The 21,480-nt window shown below is 43.5% G+C and overlaps 1 protein-coding gene across 1 annotated transcript; it reads right to left on the reverse strand.

Annotated features, from left to right (window-relative positions):
• Positions 1-883: 883 nt before the first annotated feature.
• LOC138667144 (fucolectin-like) lies at positions 884-10,434 on the reverse strand. Its single transcript, XM_069755448.1, has 7 exons — positions 10,387-10,434; positions 9,650-9,682; positions 8,260-8,557; positions 7,970-8,118; positions 4,749-4,831; positions 4,606-4,672; positions 884-1,167 (listed from the first exon to the last, which is right to left on the reverse strand). The coding sequence occupies exons 1-7, from the start codon at positions 10,427-10,429 to the stop codon at positions 1,118-1,120; spliced, it is 723 nt and encodes a 240-aa protein (XP_069611549.1). The 5' UTR covers positions 10,430-10,434; the 3' UTR covers positions 884-1,117.
• Positions 10,435-21,480: the final 11,046 nt, after the last annotated feature.

The following is a 21,480-nucleotide window of genomic DNA, read 5'->3' on the forward strand; positions in this document are numbered from 1 at the left end:
TTTTTTTTCTTACGGTGTTTACTGAAGGGGTTAACTAGTGGGCCAGTTTTATAGGTCGGGTCGTTACGGACGCGGCGATACTAAATATGTGTACTTTTATTGTTTTTTTTTTTAATTTAGATAAAGAAATGTATTTATGGGAATAATATTTTTTTTTTTTTTTCATTATTTAGGATTTTTTTTTTTTTTTTTACACACTTGTAAAAAATTTTGCTGCGGGGGTCTCAGGGAAGCCCGCAGGGAGCCCCCTCCCTGCGCGTTGCTTCCCTGCACCGCCGGCACATCGCGATCATGTTTGATCGCGGTGTGCCGGGGGTTAATGTGTCGGGGGCGGTCCGTGACCGCTCCTGGCACATAGTGCCGGATGTCAGCTGCGATAAGCAGCTGACACCCGGCCGCGATCGGCCGCGCTCCCCCCGTGAGCGCGGCCGATCGGCTATGACGTACTATTCCGTCCTTGGGAAGTAAAGCCCACCCCACATGGACGGAATAGTACGTCTAATGGCAGAAAGGGGTTAAGGTAATGAATATTCACCTCTCTCCACTCCCATATGCGTGGAGAGAGGTGAATATTCATTACCTTAATGAGTAGGCGCCCGAGAACGCTTGGCTGCAGGAGCTGCTTGCATTGGAATGAGATGCTGCGAGGGTGTGCAGGAAAGTTAAGTAGGATGTTTTTTTTGTTTTTTTTTAAATGCTTTACTCATGGGAGCCATGCAGGCGAGGATGGGGATTAGGGGACAATGCATACCCGACTTATACTCAAGTCAACAAGGTTTCCCAGTTTTTCAAGACAAAATTAGGAGCCTCAGCTTAATCGCTAGTATATACAGTAATTTTTTATTTTTTTTTTTAATATATTTAAAATTCTGCATATGTTTAGTGCTTCTTAGAAGTGAATAGTCAGGCGATTCTTCCTTTCCTACTCGCGTCGTCCCCCTGTCCGGCTTGGTTCCCCAGGGTAGATCATCACTGGGCGGCTCACAGTCACCTAGAATGACTGTATCAGAAAGTTCTTTGTGGTATTTGCAGCGTCATTGAATTTTATTTTCCTACTTTTTATTTTTTATTGCATTTCCTTATAATGGAGAATAAACGTTCTGCGGCGCTGGAGACCTCACAGGACCATGGTGGTCTGTATCCTCAGGGGGATGCAGGTCTGGTTGTCTGCAGAGACAGGGAGAAGAGTTACATGAAAGGCAGAGATGAAAGTCTCATCTACAGCGACCGGAGCAGACAAGAACAAGTCTGTGATGTTTGATCTGTGTATAAAATAAATATGGAGGCTGGAATGTAATGGTGTTTGGGGGTCCTACATCAGGTTAGTGGGGGTCTGACACCCTGCACCGCCGCTGAGCTTCAGAGACCTGCTGTCAGGATCAGCAGGGGTCCCAGCAGTCAGGGAGCAGGCGGTCATATGCAATCTGCATACTTCTGGCCATGTTCAGACTAGACGTGTCCAGCCTCACTCTGTGCAAGTGTATTGAGAGAGACGACGCAAGTCTAGTTGGCACATGACCACACGTCTGCCAATCACCTACTTGCAGTCCCCAGAGAATCCTGACATCTTGCACCCTGCGTGTTGTGAGGATGCACAAGTCTGCAGTCAGTGACTGCAGACTTGGACCCCGAGCCTGGACAACCCCTTTAATATTAGTCATTACAGCTATTTGCTGGTAGAGTTGGTGCAAATTGATTTGCACATGCTATTCCATCAGCCATGATGGTGGATGGGAGATGGAGTATTGCATCCTTACCTGACGGTGTCTGCGACGCTTCTTTTGGTTAGCCGGCCTGGTGCGACCTCGTGTCATGCTGCAACTAAGGCCGGCATCACACACAGCGTAAAACAATACGGTCCGTATATTACGGCCGTAATACGCTGAAAAGTCCCGAAAAAAGTGGTCCGTAGCTCCTCCGTAGGCAGGGTGTGTCAGCGTTTTTTGCGCATGGCATCCTCCGTATGTAATCCGTATGGCATCCGTACTGCGTGGTTTTCTCGCAGGCTTGCAAAACCAACATACCGCTATAGAAGCGATCCATGTATCCCAAAAAGAAAAGAAAATATATATATACTGTCTATTTATATATATATATATATATATATGTCAGTAGACACATATATTAGAGAGAAAAGCCGGTAATTCAGTGCGGTGTACAGTAAAATCACACTGACAGCTTACAGTAGAATAGGTAGAATAAATGTGTACACATAGAATAGGTATATATATATATATATGTCAGTAGACACATATATGTATATATATTAATATTTATTCCAGCGCTATACAGCTTGAAAGCCGGTAATTCAATTACCGGCTTTTTCTTTCTCCTTCATAAAACCCGACATGATTTGAGACATGGTTTACATACAGTAAACCATGTCTTCTCTCCATTTTTTTTTCAGATTCCACACTACTAATGTCAGTAGTGTGTATCTGCAAAATTTGGCCGTTCTAGCTCTTAAAATAAAGGGTTTAATGGCGGAAAAAATTGGCGTGGGCTCCCGCGCAATTTTCTCCGCCAGAGTAGTAAAGCCAGTGACTGAGGGCAGATATTAATAGCCTGGAGAGGGTCCACGGTTATTGGCCCCCCCCTGGCTAAAAATATCTGCCCCCAGCCACCCCAGAAAAGGCACATCTGGAAGATGCGCCTATTCTGGCACTTGGCCACTCTCTTCCCATTCCCGTGTAGCGGTGGGATATGGGGTAATGAAGGGTTAATGCCACCTTGCTATTGTAAGGTGACATTAAGCCTAATTAATAATGGAGAGGCGTCAATTATGACACCTATCCATTATTAATCCAATTGTAGTGAAGCTCCCTGGCTTTCTAGGTAATTTCCCACGATCTATGAACAGCCAGCAGAGGGCGCCTCACCGCAAATGAAGCTAAATATAGATCATTGATCTATTTTTAGCCTCATTCCCTGGGGTTTTGCAGCGAGGAGCAGCCTGCATTAGCACAGCTCCTTGCTGCAAAATGTTTTAACCCCTTCAGAAGGATTTACATCGTTGGACGTTACAGATCTGCGGAGGGTAAGTATATTGTTGGTTTATTATGTTTTTTTACTCACAGAACGAGGGTCTTCAGTGACTGGATTGGGCGTTGAATAAAATACTCCAACAACCATTGTTTTTATTTCATTAAAATAATTTTAAATAATGTGTTTGTGTTTTATTTAACCCTTCACTACAATTGGATTAATAATGGATAGGTGTCATAATTGACGCCTCTCCATTATTAATTAGGCTTAATGTCACCTTACAATAGCAAGGTGGCATTAACCCTTCATTACCCCATATCCCACCGCTACACGGGAATGGGAAGAGAGTGGCCAAGTGCCAGAATAGGCGCATCTTCCAGATGTGCCTTTTCTGGGGTGGCTGGGGGCAGATATTTTTAGCCAGGGGGGGGCCAATAACCGTGGACCCTCTCCAGGCTATTAATATCTGCCCTCAGTCACTGGCTTTACTACTCTGGCGGAGAAAATTGCGCGGGAGCCCACGCCAATTTTTTCCGCCATTTAACCCTTTATTTTAAGAGCTAGAACGGCCAAATTTTGCAGATACACACTACTGACATTAGTAGTGTGGAATCTGAAAAAAAAATGGAGAGAAGACATGGTTTACTGTATGTAAACCATGTCTCAAATCATGTCGGGTTTTAGGAAGGAGAAAGAAAAAGCCGGTAATTGAATTACCGGCTTTCAAGCTGTATAGCGCTGGAATAAATATTAATATATATACATATATGTGTCTCACTGACATATATATATATATATATATACCTATTCTGTGTGTACACATTTATTCTACCTATTCTACTGTAAGCTGTCAGTGTGATTTTACTGTACACCGCACTGAATTACCGGCTTTTCTCTCTAATATATGTGTCTACTGACATATATATATATATATATATATATATATATATATAAATAGACAGTATATATATATTTTCTTTTCTTTTTGGGATACATGGATCACTTCTATAGCGGTATGTTGGTTTTGCTAGCCTGCGAGAAAACCACGCAGTACGGATGCCATACGGATTACATACGGAGGATGCCATGCGCAAAAAACGCTGACACACCCTGCCTACGGAGGAGCGCTGCGTATTTCTCGCAAGTCACACTGCTTGTCTGTGTGTAATCCGTATTTTTCACGCTTCCATAGACTATCATTGGCGTATTTCTTGCGCAGTACGGTGACAAACGCAGCATGCTGCGATTTTGTACGGCCGTAGAAAGCCGTATAATACTGATCAGTAAAATACGGCAAATAGGAGCAGGGGCATAGAGAATAATTGTGCCGTATTTTTTGCGAGTTTTACGGACGTAGATTCTGCGCTCTTACGTCCGTAAAACTCGCATGTGTGACGGCGGCCTAAGACGTCGCACCAGGCCGGCTCATCAGAAGGGGAGCCATGGATGCCACCAGGTGAGGAGTGAGGCGCCTCCCGTCCCGGACACATCGCTGTTCTGGCTGATGGACAGACACAATTCACATGAGTCTCATCCATTCCTTCCACTGAGGAAGGCAAAGATGTCACCGGTCATTAGAAGCACACCCCTGCCTCCATGTTTGTTTTCTCCATGACCCACCTCGTTGTATGACGTTGTCGATGCCCCGGGTCAGCATCCTGATATTAGTCTTCACGTCCTCCTTGAGCTGGTGACGATATAATATGTGATTGTATGTGACAGAGAGCGGCAGCACAACATGGCGGCGGCGGGGGAGGACTCACCATCTGGATCATGGTTTCCGTGTTCTCTAAGAGGTTGGAGCCGACGCTGGACTGGCTCGTTATCATCAGTCCGAGCTGACGATCTGGTGAGGAGATTGACATTTATTGATTGCTGGCTGGAGTAAGAGCTGCGCTGTCTTTTGCAGTCAGTTCACACTTCGTACAGCGCATGCAGGAAAAATAAAAAAATAAAAAAATCTGCTAAATTAATTTTTAAATCCCCTGCCTGACCAATCGGTGTCTGTTTTGTCACCCTGTGCTGTATAGGATAAGATCCATAAAACCGGCAATGGAAAATAACCACAGCGGCCTGATCCTTACTGATGATGCAGATCCTGCCCGGCTAAGGGAGTGTTCACACTGAGTGTTTTGGCTTCGGTTTTAAAGCAGAAACTTCAAAAACCTCGAGTTTTGGTTGGAGAATTAGTGACCTGAAAAGTGAGCTGTGATCTCATCTACTGTGAATGGTGGATCCTGTTATCTACTGTATATAGAGATGTTATCAGTCATTGTACAGGAGGAGGAGGTGAGCTGTGACATCACCTATTGTGAATGGTGGCTCCTGTGTTATCTGCTGTATATAGAGGTGTTATCAGTCATTGTACAGGAGGAGGAGGTGAGCTGTGATATCATCTATTGTGAATGGTGGATCCTGTGTTATCTGCTGTATATACAGGTGTAATCAGTCATTGTACAGGAGGAGGTGAGCTGTGACATCACCTATTGTGAATGGTGGATCCTGTGTTATCTACTGTATATAGAGGTGTTAGTCATTGTACAGGAGGAGGAGGTGAGCTGTGACATCACCTATTGTGATTGGTGGATCCTGTGTTATCAGTCAGTGTAATTCTGCCTCTGCTGATTATGAGACTGCTGAAAACCCTTCCTGCAAGGAGAGGAAGTATGAGACTAAAACACCTTGATGATAAATGTGAATAATACAAGATTATTTTATTTTTTTGAATGCAGATTGTAAGGTAAAAAAATCTTTTCCAAAAGTTTTATATACAGAGCGGGGTCTGTAGTGAGGCCCAGCTCTGCTCCCCTCCTACCTTTTTGTAATCACAGTAGGTCTCCACAGGTAGATATGTGTGGCCTGTGGAGTAGCCACATTATGCAGATTCTGACCTCACCTTTTCCTCTGCTACTGACCAATCATAAGTAGATGAGGCCATGCAGGGAAAAGTTCAAGCCCCCAGAGAAGATTTTCTGCTAATGCTCCTTTTGGTTATAGTGGAAATTAGGATATTAAAAGTTTACTAGCTAATGTCTGTGCAACACAGAGGAGAAATTTAAAAAAAATAAATAAATGATGTTTTGGTCAGTGCTGCAGTTGCTGTACCATGATGTGAACAAAGTAACATTCTAAAACTGGTGAGGGGTTAATTGCCTGCAGCTGCCACTAGAGGGAGCAGGAGAGCTTCCTACTAAGCATTCCAATGTATCAGCGAATGCAGTGAGCTCCCTCTAGTGGCACCTTTAGGTATTGAAGAAGCTATCGTGCAAAGTCATTTCTGTAGGGCATTTGGAGATGTAACAAAGGTGAAGGGTGGAACTGATGCTACTTTGGGCGATGTGTTCTGTTTATTATGCTTTGGTTACATAGCGCTATGTCACAATCTAAATTCCCTATCAATATGTGTCTTTGGAGTGTGGGAGGAAACCCATGCAAGCTCCTTGCAGATGTCGTCCTTGGTGGGCTTTGAACCCAGGACCCCGGTACTGCAGGGCTACTGTGCTGCCCCCCAGACTTTACAACGTCTGCTACTTTCAGAAAAGTCTAATCTGCAGCACTGTTGTTTCTGTTAAAAACACCAGAAACATAACATATTATATATATCTTAATGTGATCTGTTTGCATCCTGATCCTTCAAACCTCTCATCCTTTAAACGGGTTGTGCCATAAGAGATATATGTAACCTTCCTATGAGATAGGTGATAAGTATATGATCGCAGGACGCTGGTCACTGGGACCCCCACTGGCCACGAGAACAGAGGTAAAAGATTCCCCCTTGTGACTGAAGACCCAGCTTTCATATATGCATCTTCTATCCTGTGCAGAGGAGATAATGTCATTTATGGGACAATCACTATAAAGGGTTTCTCTGATATTCTCCCTTCCGTATTGGGAGGTGGATGATGTCCTGTCGATATTCGCGCCTGTGCTAGTAATCTGCATGGGATACATTCACGATACCTGCCGGCCAAATATGTGTCCAGGCAATTTTCCGGCACGATTTTGTCAGTCAGAAGCGAGCGGCATCGGAGTAATGCTGCAAGAATATCATGATTAGAGATGATTGAATAGATGTGTAGCACCCTGGTTCAATGGCCACATCAGTAGCCCGTGGCCACTGAATTGAAGTCCTGCAGACCATCTCCTACCTGCCAGCAGCCTTGGAGCCTGTTCTGATTAGTAAGCCCTCCGCGCCGCATCCTGCCGCAATGATGGAATCATGCCAGATCTCAAATGACAAAGAGGCGCAGAGGATGCCGGCATGTGGGAGGCAGGTCACAGGGTTCCAGTCTGATAGCCACGGACTACTGACATGGCGCTGGACCAGGGTCTTGCAAATGGATTCTCTCATCTCCATTTTGGATACTAGTACTGACTGATGTGGCGTTTATGTGAATTTTCCCATAGTCATCCAACATGCGGTGGTGCTAAACAGTGTGTACCCTACTGTTTGTAGGGATCCTCACTTTCTGGCAGCGGTACACACATGAACAAAGTACTTATGGTAAACAGGAAGGTTTATTACAGTTCATTACCTTCCAGCAAACAAACAGAAAATTGCATTTTTTCTGGTATAAAAGAAACAAAAACTATCCATACTGTAATACAGTGTCCTACAAAGCGTGCTCATCTATATAAACTACAGTTTAAACTTCTCTGTCTCTGGCTGAGCCTAAACCCCATTAAAGGTCTTTCTACCTCCCACACCTAGACCCTGAATGAGGCAGCTGAACTACCTTCAATCATCCTTTCCCAGGACTGGACCTGGAGGTATGGGAACAGCCAGTCCCACGCAGCTCTTCTGGATGTTCCTAAAACCCAGACCCAAAATCTGGGCCCATTAAAAAAAATATATCCATGCCGGAGCCTGCTTCTCCAGGTCCTACATCATGGAGGCTTGCCACCTCGGTGACACACACCCCTCATCCAGGACTCCTCCAGCTGCAACTTTACATGTTATAGGACTCTGTGCAGACACGGTTACCTGGTACATTAATGACTGCCACCTGAACCTCACACAGAGTCAGTGTATCGAAGCGGTCTGGTATAACCACAGTGATATATCGTCCAACAATCCCGAAACATGGAACGATGGTGGTTGATCCTGCAGACATTGACTTTATGACTGAGCAGCTAGAAGAAGAAAGGATGCAAGGCAGTTTAAGGACCAGTGCACATGTACATCTTTGGGGAAAATATCAGGGGAGACACTTAGTAAGTCGATGCTTTAATATCATCAGATCCTAAAACCACTTGTCCCTTTCCTCTGCTCACCTTGGGTTATACACTCCATAGCCTTCCAGACTCTCTCCCACATGGATGTCGGCCCAAGGCACCTGACTGGTCAGGGTGTCTGCCTGGTCCATGAGCTGGCTGGTAATGGTGACTGTGTTGATTAGATAGCCACGTCTCAGGTCCACGGTCCACCATGGCTGGTACTCATAGGTCGTCTGACTGCAGGAGCCGCTCCAATAGTCGGTATTGGTGTTGCCGTCTATTGCGAGGTGAGCTTCCCCCTGCCCTGGGTTTGAGCTGGACTGAAAAGCGAGACCCTGCAGAGCCACATTTACTGCTGGGAGAGAAGACGGACATGGCGATATATATGATCTGTATGAGCTTCAGAAGTCCAAGCATTGATTACGTCAGTTTACTTTGAACAGGATGGGAGTTCTGTCCATTAAAGTGATGATGGGACCTATAAAAGGTCTATAACACGCCTGCATTACAGCAGATCACAAGGGCAATAAAGCTTCCGATACCGTATAAAGCAAATCGGGCCATGCATTTCTACGAGGTCTGACTATAAAGTTTGTATAGTCATATATAATGTAATGGAGCAGAATATTTATGTGAACGTCCCATCTCAATGTGTTAGGTTGCCCCTTTAGATCAAAGAACATGGAAGGAGCTTGGTACTGGCACCATCAGAAGACATCCCCAATGCTAGGACCACAAAGGATATTTTCACTTTGGGCAGATATGTTGCACAACTTTTGGTGACTTCCCCATTAATCCTTATAGATGAACTGAGCTGATTTTCAGTGGCAAAAGTAATAAATCTGTCATGGCCGATTACTTGGACAAACCCTTTGTAAATGTCCAAGTTCCCCAAGTAAAATAAGAAAAGTTTATACTCTTCTTCTGCACCGGCTCCATTGCATTATTGTCTCGTCATCGTTGTTATATCACATGGCTGCTGATCGGCTGCATCCTTTACTATTTCATCAAAGCAAACAGAATATTGATGAGGAACAGCTGATCGGCGTTCGTTGACTAGCTGCAGCAGCCACATGGCAAAACAAGGCCACCTAACCCACTCGTGATGCCCCTGGTCTCACCACAGTCAGCAGATCTGCAGATTTTAGGTTCCCTCCTGATCTCAACGGGGGAAATCCTCAGCCAACTCCAAAATGGCTAAGCTTACCATCATGCTAATAAGATCTACTGCAATAAATATATTACAAATGTGCCTCAATAAGGGTAAAATTGTCCTACTTATAGATTAACAACCTGCCATGTAAATGGTAAAATTATTGGATCCTGCAACTTTCTCTAGGTAGTGGTACATTTTTAAAGTCTACTATGAAAACTGTAAAATAATAATAACAGTGTGATTATAAAAGATATAACATTATTTACTTTACTAGTCCAAAAAATTACTTACCCACAGATTCCACCTTTGTTTCATACTTTAAGCCTGTTGACACAACACCATGATATATGTGAAAAATTAACATAATGTATACAATCCAAATGCAAAATAATCAGGCCAAGAAAATTATTTCTGGAGTATTATTCCTAGTCTGAACAGCCTAAAACCACAGCTTATGATAGAATGTACCAAATTGGTATGTTTAAAAAAATATGGTACCGCTATGGGGTCTTAAGGGATCCCTGAATTGAAACACATAATGGTGAAAGATGGTTGTAAGGTACTGATATGATCTTTAGCAAGAAGCGTAACTTTAGTCAAGAATCCCCTATAGTACTAGTTACTCAATAGCATATCTAAATTTCTATGTAATCGGTCAAATCCTACACCTGTCATCCTGATCCAATGATTGTTTGAATTATCAGATATCTAAATACACATTCCATGTATAAATGGAAACTGAATACTTGGTGCCAATAATTAAAAACCCACATATATCCAGTACCCAATTTGCCTGACTCTCAAGTGTCAGAAGGTGGGATGTTGTGGATGTCTTCCCACTCTTCTCCAATCTTGGAAAATTATTAAGTCAAATCATGGGAAAGAAAGCTGAGCAAGTTCTTGTTCCATTGTTCAAAAATTTGGTTGAGTTGGGTTGAGAAAGGCCTTCTCATGACATGGGTCTCACTGCTGGGACCCCCAACAATCGGCTATAATCTGTCTGGGAATTTATAATTTCTATCACTCACCTCCAAGTGCAATAAATAGGAGAATTGCCAAGAAAGTCTTCATCTCTTCCATATATCCAGTTTATAAGATATATTCCTTACTTTGTGTCGCTCCACCGTTCTCTGGTATTTTGCATAACAAATCAGGACTATGTTAGTGTATGTAGATCAATAGTCACTAAATCTTGAGTCAACAGCTTATTCGCACAGCTGCAAAGCTAATACCTATGTATGTAAATGTATCTTGTACAGTGGGGTTACATCTGTAAAGGCCCCGTCACACTTAGCGACGCTAAAGCAATCCCGACAACGATACGACCTGTCAGGGATCGTTGCTGCGTCGCTATGTGGTCGCTGGTGAGATGTCAAACAGTGAGATCTTCCCAACGACGCAGCAGCGATGCGGCGACCTGTACAACGATGTCGTTGGTCGTTGTGACCCTGTCACATGGCAGCTATTATGACGATTCAGACCTCGATGAGGGACGTCCTGTGTGACGTTGTAGTCACACAGGCGTGCATTTGCGTTGCCTTTTCCGCGCCCATTCAGTTCCGATTGGTGGTTTGCAGATTAAGGAAAAATGAAAACGCATTTGAGACCCCAAACGATACCTACAGTGCACAAAATATAGGTGTCAGAAGAACCGTTGAAGAATAGAAACGTTGAAGAGGAGTCGCAGGCCGGAGAACTCCAACGATCTGCAAACCACCACGCGGTCAGGTACAAAGGATGGAAGCGCTACTATGTCGCCTTCTGTTGAAGGCATGACCGCCAATCAGAACGCAGTAGCGACCACCAATTGGAGCAGAGGGGTGGGGAAAAGGCAACGCAAATGCATGCCTATGTGTCGGTGTCTGAGTCGTCAACGAGGTCGTTGGTAAGGTGTCAAACACAGCGATGTGTGCTACCCAGCAGGACCTCAACGATCAAAAAAAGGTCCAGGCCATTCCGACACGACCAGCGATCTCACAGCAGGGGCCTGGTCGCTGCTACGTGTCACACATAGCGAGATCGCTACTGAGGTCGCTGTTGCGTCACAAAACTTGTGACTCAGCAGCGATCTCGTTAGCGACCTCGCTTAGTGTGAAGTAGCCTTAATGATCACAGGATGTGATCTGCACATCTTGTATCTTCACAGCATAGACAATTGCCTTCAGATAACCCCAAAGTCTAAGGGGGTCAGATCGGGAGACTTTGGTGGCCATTCAACTGGCCCACGACGACCAATACACTTTCAGGAAACTTCATGTAGGAATGCACCAACATTATGGGTGTCAGTTCCGAGCATTGAATGGCCACCAAGGTCTCCCGATCTGACCCCCTTAGACTTTTATCTTTGGGGTCATCTGAAGGCAATTGTCTAAGCGGTGAAGATAGGAGATGCGCAGCATCTGAAACAACGGATACTGGAAGCCTGTGCTAGCATTTCTTCTGTGGTGTTGCTATCAGTGTGTCAAGAGTGGGAGAAGATGGTGGAATTGACAATCCAACACAATGGGCAGCAATTTGTACACATTTTATAAGTGGTCATAAGCTTGTAAATAACTCATGAAATAATAAAGTTACGTTAAAACCAAGAACACCATTGTTTTTCTTGTGAAATTCTCAATAAGTTGGATGTGTCACATGACCCTCTTCTCATTGGAAAAAATAAAGTTGGATCCAAAATGGCTGACTTCAAAATGGCCACCATGGTCACCACCCATCTGGAAAAGTTTCCCCCCTCCCATATACTAATGTGCCACAAAGAGGAAGTTGATATCACCAACCATTCCCATTTTATTTAGGTGTATCCATATAAATGGCCCACCCTGTACTGTGTGGAGCATTATATGGGGTCCATTATTCTGTTTTGGAGCAATATATGGGGTCTATTATACTGAATGGAGCAAAGAGGACAAAGAAGACAACGAGTTAATAAAAAAAAAGGCGTGATAACCTCTTATTACTTCTTACAGCTGTATATAAGGAAACCTAAAAAACTTACGAAACTCAGTATTCAGCTGCGCTGTTTGTATTTATCATATTACATTATAGTGAGTGACTCTATATTACATCACATATTAAAGTTTCCTGGAAAGCTTAATAATAAAGTCATCTACTTCATGCAATTGCAGGATGATATTTGTCAATAAAATTATTCCTTTGATTATGAGATAGATAGATAGATAATAAATAGATAATAGATAGATGATAGATAATAAATAGATAATAGATAGATAATAGATAGATAGATAATAGATAGATGATAGATAATAAATAGATGATAGAGAGAAATAGATAATAGATAACTGATAGATAGATGATAGATAGATAATAGACAGATAACAGATAGATAATAGATAGATGATCGATAGATTATAGATAGATGATAGATTATTGATAGATAATAGATGGATAATAAATAGATAATAGATAGATAAATAGATAATAGATTATATATAGATAGATAATAAATAGATAATAGATAGATGATGGAGAGAAATAGATGATAGATAGATAACAGATAGATGATAGATAGATAGATAGATAGATAGATGATAGATAGATAGATGATAGATAGATAGATGATAGATAGGTACAGACGTAATAAGTCATGTAGTTAGCGTGAGGTACATTGCATAATGTGTACTGGGTGGATCTATGTAAACCCTGGCAGTTTTATGACATGACGGAATGGTTACTGACAGATTTTATAGGGGAGGATGGTGACGGATTTAAGGAAGGATCTTCACATCCATCACTTCTTAGCAGAGTCTGCGTCTTGACAGGCACATCATGTGAGAATCGTGGAGGACCTGGACGTGTGATTCATTTTTTTTTCTGTTTATATTTGTCGCCTTCGTCCCACACGGAGACAGAAAAATGAGGTATCTCAAGACCTGGGAAAGGTACGTGAGATAATTAGCTGTGGGGACTGGATTACTGGGGGTAATTATTGTGGGTGACGAGGCGCCTCGTAGACGAGGAGACTTGATCGTAATTCACGATTTCTCCATTACGTTCAGGTTTTGTGGCGTTTTCTTTATATTTCCACAATATATCATCTAAAATGAAATTTACGAAGGTGTAGGTGACTTTTTGGCTGATTGCGTTCTTGGTCCTGGACTGGTATATACATTCCCTGGTCATAGCGGAGAGGCTTGTAGTCCCCGTTCCCCCCCCCCCCCCTCCTTCGCACCAAAAATACAAGTCCCAATTGGTACCACCATAGTACCACCCTAGTACCCCAGTGGTGACCTAACTGCAAAACTCAATATATTAATGGTTTATGCTCCTCAACATCTCCTGTAGTCTGGAAAAGATGACCTTGCGTGGTGGTGTCATGGCTTCACCTGGTACCTCTCTATTTTGTTTGCACATTATGGTGCTTGTGGAAAGCTAGAGGCCCATTCGGGAGACATTAAGGTGGGGAATTGGGACAAACTGTCTTCCATTACCCTTTGGTTATTTGTAATGGCCGAATTTGAAGCTCCTTGGACCCACTAAAAATCTGTAACCATAATAATGCTATATTATAACGTGATGAAGGGTTCTTTTCACCCCTTGTATTATCAATGCTAGGGGGTGACCACCACCTCTGTAAGCCTTATAGCTTGACCTCTTCTAGTCTTATTATATATCCCCTCGAAAATCCAAAATGAATTGCATACGGCCATAATATCATTTTTTTTTTAAATCTGCTAGTAAAATATATAATTTATAATAGAATAATACATTGTAGGCCTCCTTTATTAAAACTTTCAGAAAATCTAGCCTTGTTTCCCGTAGCAACCAATCACAATTCAGTTTACATTTCTCCAGTGCAGTTTCAGAGATGAAAGCCGAGCTCTGATTGGTTGCTATGGACAACCAGGCCTGTTTTGATAAATGAAGCCTAATTAACATAGTAACATAGTAACATAGTAAGGCTGAAAAAAGACATTTGTCCATCCAGTTCAGCCTATATTCCATCATAATAAATCCCCAGATCTACGTCCTTCTACAGAACCTAATAATTGTATGATACAATATTGTTCTGCTCCAGGAAGACAATTAAGCTGAAATCTGAATTCAGGGACACCCTAAAATTAAATAAGCACCCTAAACACAGCTATAAATGTGTTTAGATAGGTCTAACGTTATGTCTGGAGTAATTTAATCATCTAGGTACAGAGCTCTTTTTTTTCAGATTTAGTGACCCAAATTCCTAACACACAGGCAATATTAATACGGTATTCAGGTAGCCCCCTAAAAATATTGTAAAAAAAAAAACTATTTGCAGTCTCTGAACCCATTTTTATTAAAGATCGGACAACCCGTTTTAAAGAAGCAGTGCTAAAATAAGCTTTAACAATGTCTTTTTTCGAAAATGTCTTCCTGCAAGACAAACCATGATTCGAAAGGGATATAAACTGGTGAAAAAAATACCACAGAAATACTAAATATCCTACGCTACACAGTTTGTGTGACAACTAACCAACACATCCCATTCACCACAATGAAAAGGCACACTATATACTGCAGTTTCCAAAAGGAACCAAAGATTTTCCAACATGCTGTAAATTGAGAGTCGCTATTGGCAACCAGTCAGATTTCAACTCTTAAGTAAAAGTTAGACGGGGGAAAAATACCATAAAAATACTCTAATACCGTTCCTGAAAAACTTAATATCAACACACCCCATAAAGAAAATCTAACTCAAATACTGCAGCTGCCAAAATAAATATTTTCCAACACGCCATAAATTGAAAGCTGAAAACTGATCGGTTGTTATGGGCAGCAGCTCAATTTTTCTAAATTAAACTGGTTGTACCAAGTTGGTACTTTATCCCTACAGGGTAGGTAGTTAGTTACTGATCAATGAGGGCTTGACTGCTGGGACCTCGACTGATCCCGAGGAAAGGGAACTGATTGTTGGTGAACCATGTACCTCCACGTCATTCATTGTCAATGCTGAAAGTCCTGAGTGAGCTGGGGCAATGGCGCGATCGGAGCTGCGATGGACACGTCAGTCGCTCGCATGCTTGTAAATCTATGGGAGGATTCATAGGTGGTCTTTACGATCTGTAAACAGTGCATTATGGCGGCACAGAATATTAATTACAGTCTCGTTAAGCGTCGGGAAACATTCAGCTCCTCTTGTATAAGGGATGACGAGACCATTACTGTGTCTGGTGTGGTAAACGATTCGATGACAGATTGACTCAGGAATGTTTCAAGATGGCAGCCATGTAGATCACTCCTCCCACTCGCCATGTTCAGAGACGATACAGATTTCTAGGGATTAGTGTGTGGATATTTTCCGGGATTTCACAAGTGGAGGTACTTAAAAGCTCATGGTGCAATAATCTGGGGATTACATGGAATTTCAGCATGGCAGGCAATGGATAGGTGGTACGTATATCTGTCTGTCCATAGACAAAGCTCACTAACATTAATAATCACAGAAATACACAGGTGAAATGGATCTGCTCTGTGTCGGGTGGATATAACTGAGTAAGTCTTGGTTTTTTTTTTTGCTCTGCTAATTTTCATTTTTGCGCTTCCCTGCAATACAGCTGGCGACTGCAGCTCCTGAGCCTGATCCGTACATCTGCACTCGACAGTCGTAGTACTTGTACGGAGGATATTAGGAAAGCAACAACATATTCTGCATATCGTATGGGAGTTAGGAAAACAGCTAAGGAAGTGTAGAAGAGATCCAAATTCAGATGTCTGTATATCACAGTCCAAGTATGGACCACCATGCATGAATGGGCAGTAGGGCACCTGACTTGAACTCGACAGCCTCAACCATGGGTCTTCTGACCTGAACTTAACAGCCTCATAGTAATTTATTAGACCATGGATCTCCTGACCCGAACTTGACAGCCTTGTGGGGATTTATTAGACCACGGGTCTCTTGACCCGAACTCGACAGCCTTGTGGGGATTTATTAGACCATGGGTCTCTTGACCCGAACTTGACAGCCTTGTGGGGATTTAGTAGACCATGGGTCTCTTGACCCGAAGTTGACAGCCTTGTGGGGGTTTATTAGACCAAGGGTCTCCTTACCCGACTCGACATCCTTGTGGGGATTTATTAGACCATGGGTCTCCTGACTCGAACCCAACAGCCTTGTAGTGATTTATTAGACAACGGGTCTCCTGACCCGAACTCAACAGCCTTGTGGCGATTTATTAGACCATGGCTCTCCTGACCTGAACTCGACGGCCTTGTGGGGATTTATTAGACGATGAGTCTCCTCACCCGAACTCGACAGCCTTGTAGGGATTTATTAGACAACGGGTCTCCTCACCCAAACTCGACAGTCTTGTGGGGATATATTAGACCATGGGTCTCATGACCCGAACTCGACAGCCTTATAGGGATTTATTAGAACATGGGTCTCCTGACCTGAACTCGACAGCCTTGCGGGGATTTATTAGACCATGGGTCTCGTGACCCAAACTTGATAGCCTTCTGGAGATTTATTAGACCATGGGTCTCCTGACCCGAACTCGACAGCTTTGTAGGGTTTTATTAGACCATGGGTCTCGTGACTCAAACTCGAAAGCCTCGTAGGAATTTATTGACCATGGGTCACCTGACGCGAACTTGACAGTCACGTACGGATTTATTAGACCATGGGTCTCCTGAATCCAAACTCAACAGCCTCATGTAATGTCTAAGTGACAGTTGTGTTTGAGTCAAGAGACCCGTCCATGCATAATCAGAAGTTGATACATGGACACCTGAATTTGGCCTCAATAGGGTCTTCGATCAAAGCGACCCACAGGATATGCTATTATATGCCCTAATTGTATAATAGATGGGGTCTTGTCTCTAGGGTGTGCACTTGTCTCTAAAATAAGTGTCCTGTGATACCCCGTTCTGACTAGTCCCATGGCTTCAGTGACCGGCACGGAGGCTGCGCATGCGCAAGTGTCTCCATTTAAAAACAGGGGAGCAAATGCGCTGAGCTGTACTCATAACTAACAGCAGTCAATGGAGGAAGCAGCACATGTGCTAAAGACTGGAGGACCCCTGTTCTTTGGATAGGTGCCAGTTCAGGTTTCCATATGTTTATGGAGAGTGGGAGGAAACCAAAGAAGTACTTGAGAGTATCCAAACTGGATGCAAATATTGTCCTCACTAGGAATACATGGCCACTGAGTCACCGAGCTGCTCTTTGTTATATGTTATATTCTATATCTTGCATGTCTTTGGTCAGCGACTGTGCCGAATCTCCAATGTTACAGCAATTCCTCTGCATCATTTGTTTCACATGTTTAGAGCCACAAGGGGGAGACATAGAGCTGTGTATTTATATAGGGCAGCATCAATGCAGCTCGCTGGTAATAATCTTATAATGTATCCAGGAAGGTTCTATGATTCTCTTTATGGATTTCAGTAATTGCTGAGGATATTTCAGAAGGTGTGAACACTTTTTTTGTTCTGACATTTAAACCCCAGTCTGGATGTATCACTTTGGGTGTGATAGAATCAACACTTTCCAAGTACCCTCAGGATTAGCAATACAGCATAACTTCGAGGATACCCAATGTTAAAACTTAGCTTTTAATCAGTTCAGATCAAACCTATAACAACCCAACTAAAGCCCCACTCAAAATAACCAAAACAGTGCTCATGTGAACCAGTGCACAAAAGATAAAAATTGGTTGGATCTTACCAATGATGACGGACATGTAGTCACGATAATGTACCTCCCACTCTCTTTAGCTGAGAGTCGGCGGTCAACATGTAGGGATGGGGATTGGGGGTAGGGTATATACTCAAAGATACGCAAAACTCAAGATATATATATATATATATATATATATATATATATATATATATACGTGCAATAATTTTAATAACCAAACACAAAGGGGAAAGGAATATATAACATCGTAAACCAGCTTCATATAGGACAACACATAATGTCAAAAAAGTTGAGTTCATCTCCGAAACAGCAATCCCAAAACTTTCTGTTAGTTTTAACCCAAAAAGAAGGGTACCAGAAACGGTATAAAAAAAACAGGATTACCGAGTACAGCAGGGGAAAAGGTAAACCCCTAGCAAATGTCAGGGTTGACATAATTAGTTTTGTTTTCTTTGGTGGTCCCCCCATGGCAGATCCATATCCTACTACAAAAAATTAGATACAGAAATCTGCATCGGCACGATATCCTGGTTAGAAGGTATATACAGTTAACCACAATGGTCCAATATTGCTATACTGTTTATTGGTGCATAGAGTAAATTCCTCAAAAACAAAACCAAACAGGACAAATACTAGATTGTATATATAGAGAAGCGGAGGAGGAGAATTCAGTGGGATTAGTGGTCCCCAATAGGGGCCACAACCTAATTTGGAATTAGTCTTGCGGGAGTATTTTATAAGAAACACCCAAAGTTCAGTTGGTCATTTAGCCCCCGGGGGTGACTAGAATCCAAGACAAAAATCCATTTTGCCTCCCTTTGTAGGAGTAACCTATCCAGGTCACCCCCCCTAGCAGGCATTTGGATTTTATCTATTCCCATGAAATGCATGACTTTAACATCCCCCCATGCACAGTATTGACGTATCTGGCAATGGGGGTATCCCTTTGGGTATTTTGAGTGGGGCTTTAGTTAGGTTGTTATAGGTTTTATCTGAATTGAAAGCTAAGTGTTAACATTGGGATATCCTCCAAGATATGCTGTGTAGCTTTCCACCCGCCTGGGGCTATATTACAGACGTTTTCTGTATCAATCTATCATATGACACCCATAGCCGTGCCCAAATTATATCTATATGCACCTTTGGTTTTGCATAGCGGCACACGAAGACTGGAGATAGACCTGGGCAATTTTGCAGAAGTCTGGGAAAGTTGGGTAGCAGTCGATTATATAAGTCCTCTGCTCCGACCCCACACTCTGGCTCCGGGCGGCTGGCCATGGCGTCCTCCACGTGGCTCGCTCCTTCCTCGTCCTTTTCCCGCTCTCTCCTCCGGGGATGGTTCCTGTTTCTTTGTCTCCGCTCGCCATCGAGGATCAGAAGGCGGATCTCGGCTGCTGACAGACACGTCCTCAAGGTAAAGATAATTAGACTGGGCGGCCATTGTTTTTCGCGCTTCTCAGTTCGTTCACGCCCACAACTCCACACCCTTCTTCTTCTCCAGCGCTCCTCGTGGCGCAGTAATGGCGGCAGCCTTGGCGGGAATTTTGACGGTAAATAGCAATACACAGTCCTTAAGCACAAACAGTTCAAACACAATTCTGGCACAGTTATTAGGCGCACATGACCCGATTTTCAGGCTTAAGTAGATCCTGTTCGTGACGCCAAGTTGGATCGTCCCCAGTGTAGGGCAATGGGGTACTCAGACCCGGGCCCTTCGGTTCTCAGTGGGGATGTCACAGTGGCTGACCCGCTCCGTGGCCCTCGGGAGGTCCGTTGTAAATGGGGGAAAGGTCTTTAAAGGGATAGTGTTCGTGACGCCACCTGTGGTACTCGGTCAGGGTGACCGACGCTGCTTAGGGGTCCGCTGGGGTGATGTTAGGGCAACTAGATGGTATACCTTCCCACAGGTGAAGTATGTCCACAGGGCTTCCCAGAGTGTAGTTGGTAGATGGTGAATGTTGTAAGGCGCAGGGAATAACGAGGACACAAGGTTGCAGTCTCTTTACCTTTACTGAAGGCTTCAACATCCACAGTCCAGGGCACCAGACCACAGGGTAGGCAGAGTCCGGCCGGTCCGAAGGCAAATCCAGAGCCCCCTTATCCAGGTGGAATTCAGTAGCCTTCCTACTAGCGCCTGGGTGTTGTAGTAACTCCCTGCTGAGCAACTCGGTAAGGTCATCACAACTGGTGTAGATGTTCTAGATGTTATTTCTTCCTCTCTGTCCCCCAGATGGTGTGGATAGGACAAACCCGTATGACTGATGGCCTGAGGCTTGTTTATAGGGACTCTAGAGATGCCCCAACCCCAACAAATTTGCCACCGTGTCTTCTTAGGTATTAAGGTCGAGCAGCCAACTTGGAATTGACTGTCCTGCCGGTCTCTGAAGTATAGCGTAGAGTCTATTACTCCCTCGGTGTTCCGGCCACCGGCTATGCGCCTCAGAAGGAGGCAGCATCTCTCAGGGCAGAACTCCTTCTGGTTTTCTTCTCCTTGTGCTATGACTTCGCGTCTCACTTTCTACAATACAGTTCTCTTTGTATCCTTTCTTAGGATGCTGCCGCACATGGGGCAGGCGCAGCTCCGTGTCTTTCTGTCTAGACCTCTGACAGGATCCCACCCCTGTCTGGGGCCCTCTGTCTGCAGCTTTGTGGTGTTCCTCCTTTCCCGCTGTCTGCCTGACAGGAACTCCCTGGGTGAAGCCCAGGCAGCGTCTGACTAACTTTCTATCCAACCCACCAGTTTTACCCTAATGTGAGGAGTGCCCTAGTAGATAAGAGCAAGGCTCCCCCTGGTGGGCTGGAGTGTGAAGTGTAGTGTATGGTTTGTGATACCTGACAAGGTGAACTTCTTTAGTGCCATCAGACGTAATATCACTCCCCCTGGTGGAAGAATAACATTACTGCAACGACCAGGACTCTGGGGCGCTGCATAAGTAATTGTACACAACTTTTTTTTATCAAAGATTAATTAGCTTTCTAAGAGCTAAATTATAAACTGTATTTGGGCAGGGTCAGATGTTTATAAAGAGGCTCTGTACGCGTCATATAATTTATTATAGAGTTTGTATAAAAAGTCTCCTGGTGGTCATAAATGGTACTGCTTTTGGCATTTTTTTTCCATTTTTTTTTTTTTGCAACAAATTTTTTCAGCTCCAGTATAATGGGCCCAATAAGATTTGATGTGAGCAAGGTGCTTTAAGACATACATAAGACATCAGAAAAAAATACTTCAAAGAGTTCCCCAAAAAGGGTATGTGCACAAAACATCTTTTTCTGGCAGATATTGACATTTCAGGAAAGAAAACCGCCAGCTTCACTTAGGAAAACCTCGGCAGGTCCGCCAGGATCTTAATGATGCCGTATGCCCAAATTGGATTTCCCATAGAAATAAATAGGAAACGTTTTCCAAAGGTTAATTAAATGGATTTTAAGAAGGATTTTGGAATGTCTCCGCTCCAAAAACTCTGTAGAAAACCCTGTAAACGCA

This window comes from Ranitomeya imitator, chromosome 2, assembly GCF_032444005.1.
Source record: "Ranitomeya imitator isolate aRanImi1 chromosome 2, aRanImi1.pri, whole genome shotgun sequence".
NCBI lineage: Eukaryota > Metazoa > Chordata > Amphibia > Anura > Dendrobatidae > Ranitomeya > Ranitomeya imitator.

Bases quoted from the DNA above. Each gene is read 5' to 3' on its own strand.
- LOC138667144 (XM_069755448.1), bottom strand. From the start codon at position 10,429: ATGAAGACTTTCTTGGCAATTCTCCTATTTATTGCACTTGGAG. The intron at 9,683-10,386 runs GTGAGTGATAGA...TTGTGTCAACAG, and splicing joins CCTATTTATTGCACTTGGAG to GCTTAAAGTATGAAACAAAG. The intron at 8,119-8,259 runs GTGAGCAGAGGA...TTCTTCTTCTAG, and splicing joins TATGGAGTGTATAACCCAAG to CTGCTCAGTCATAAAGTCAA.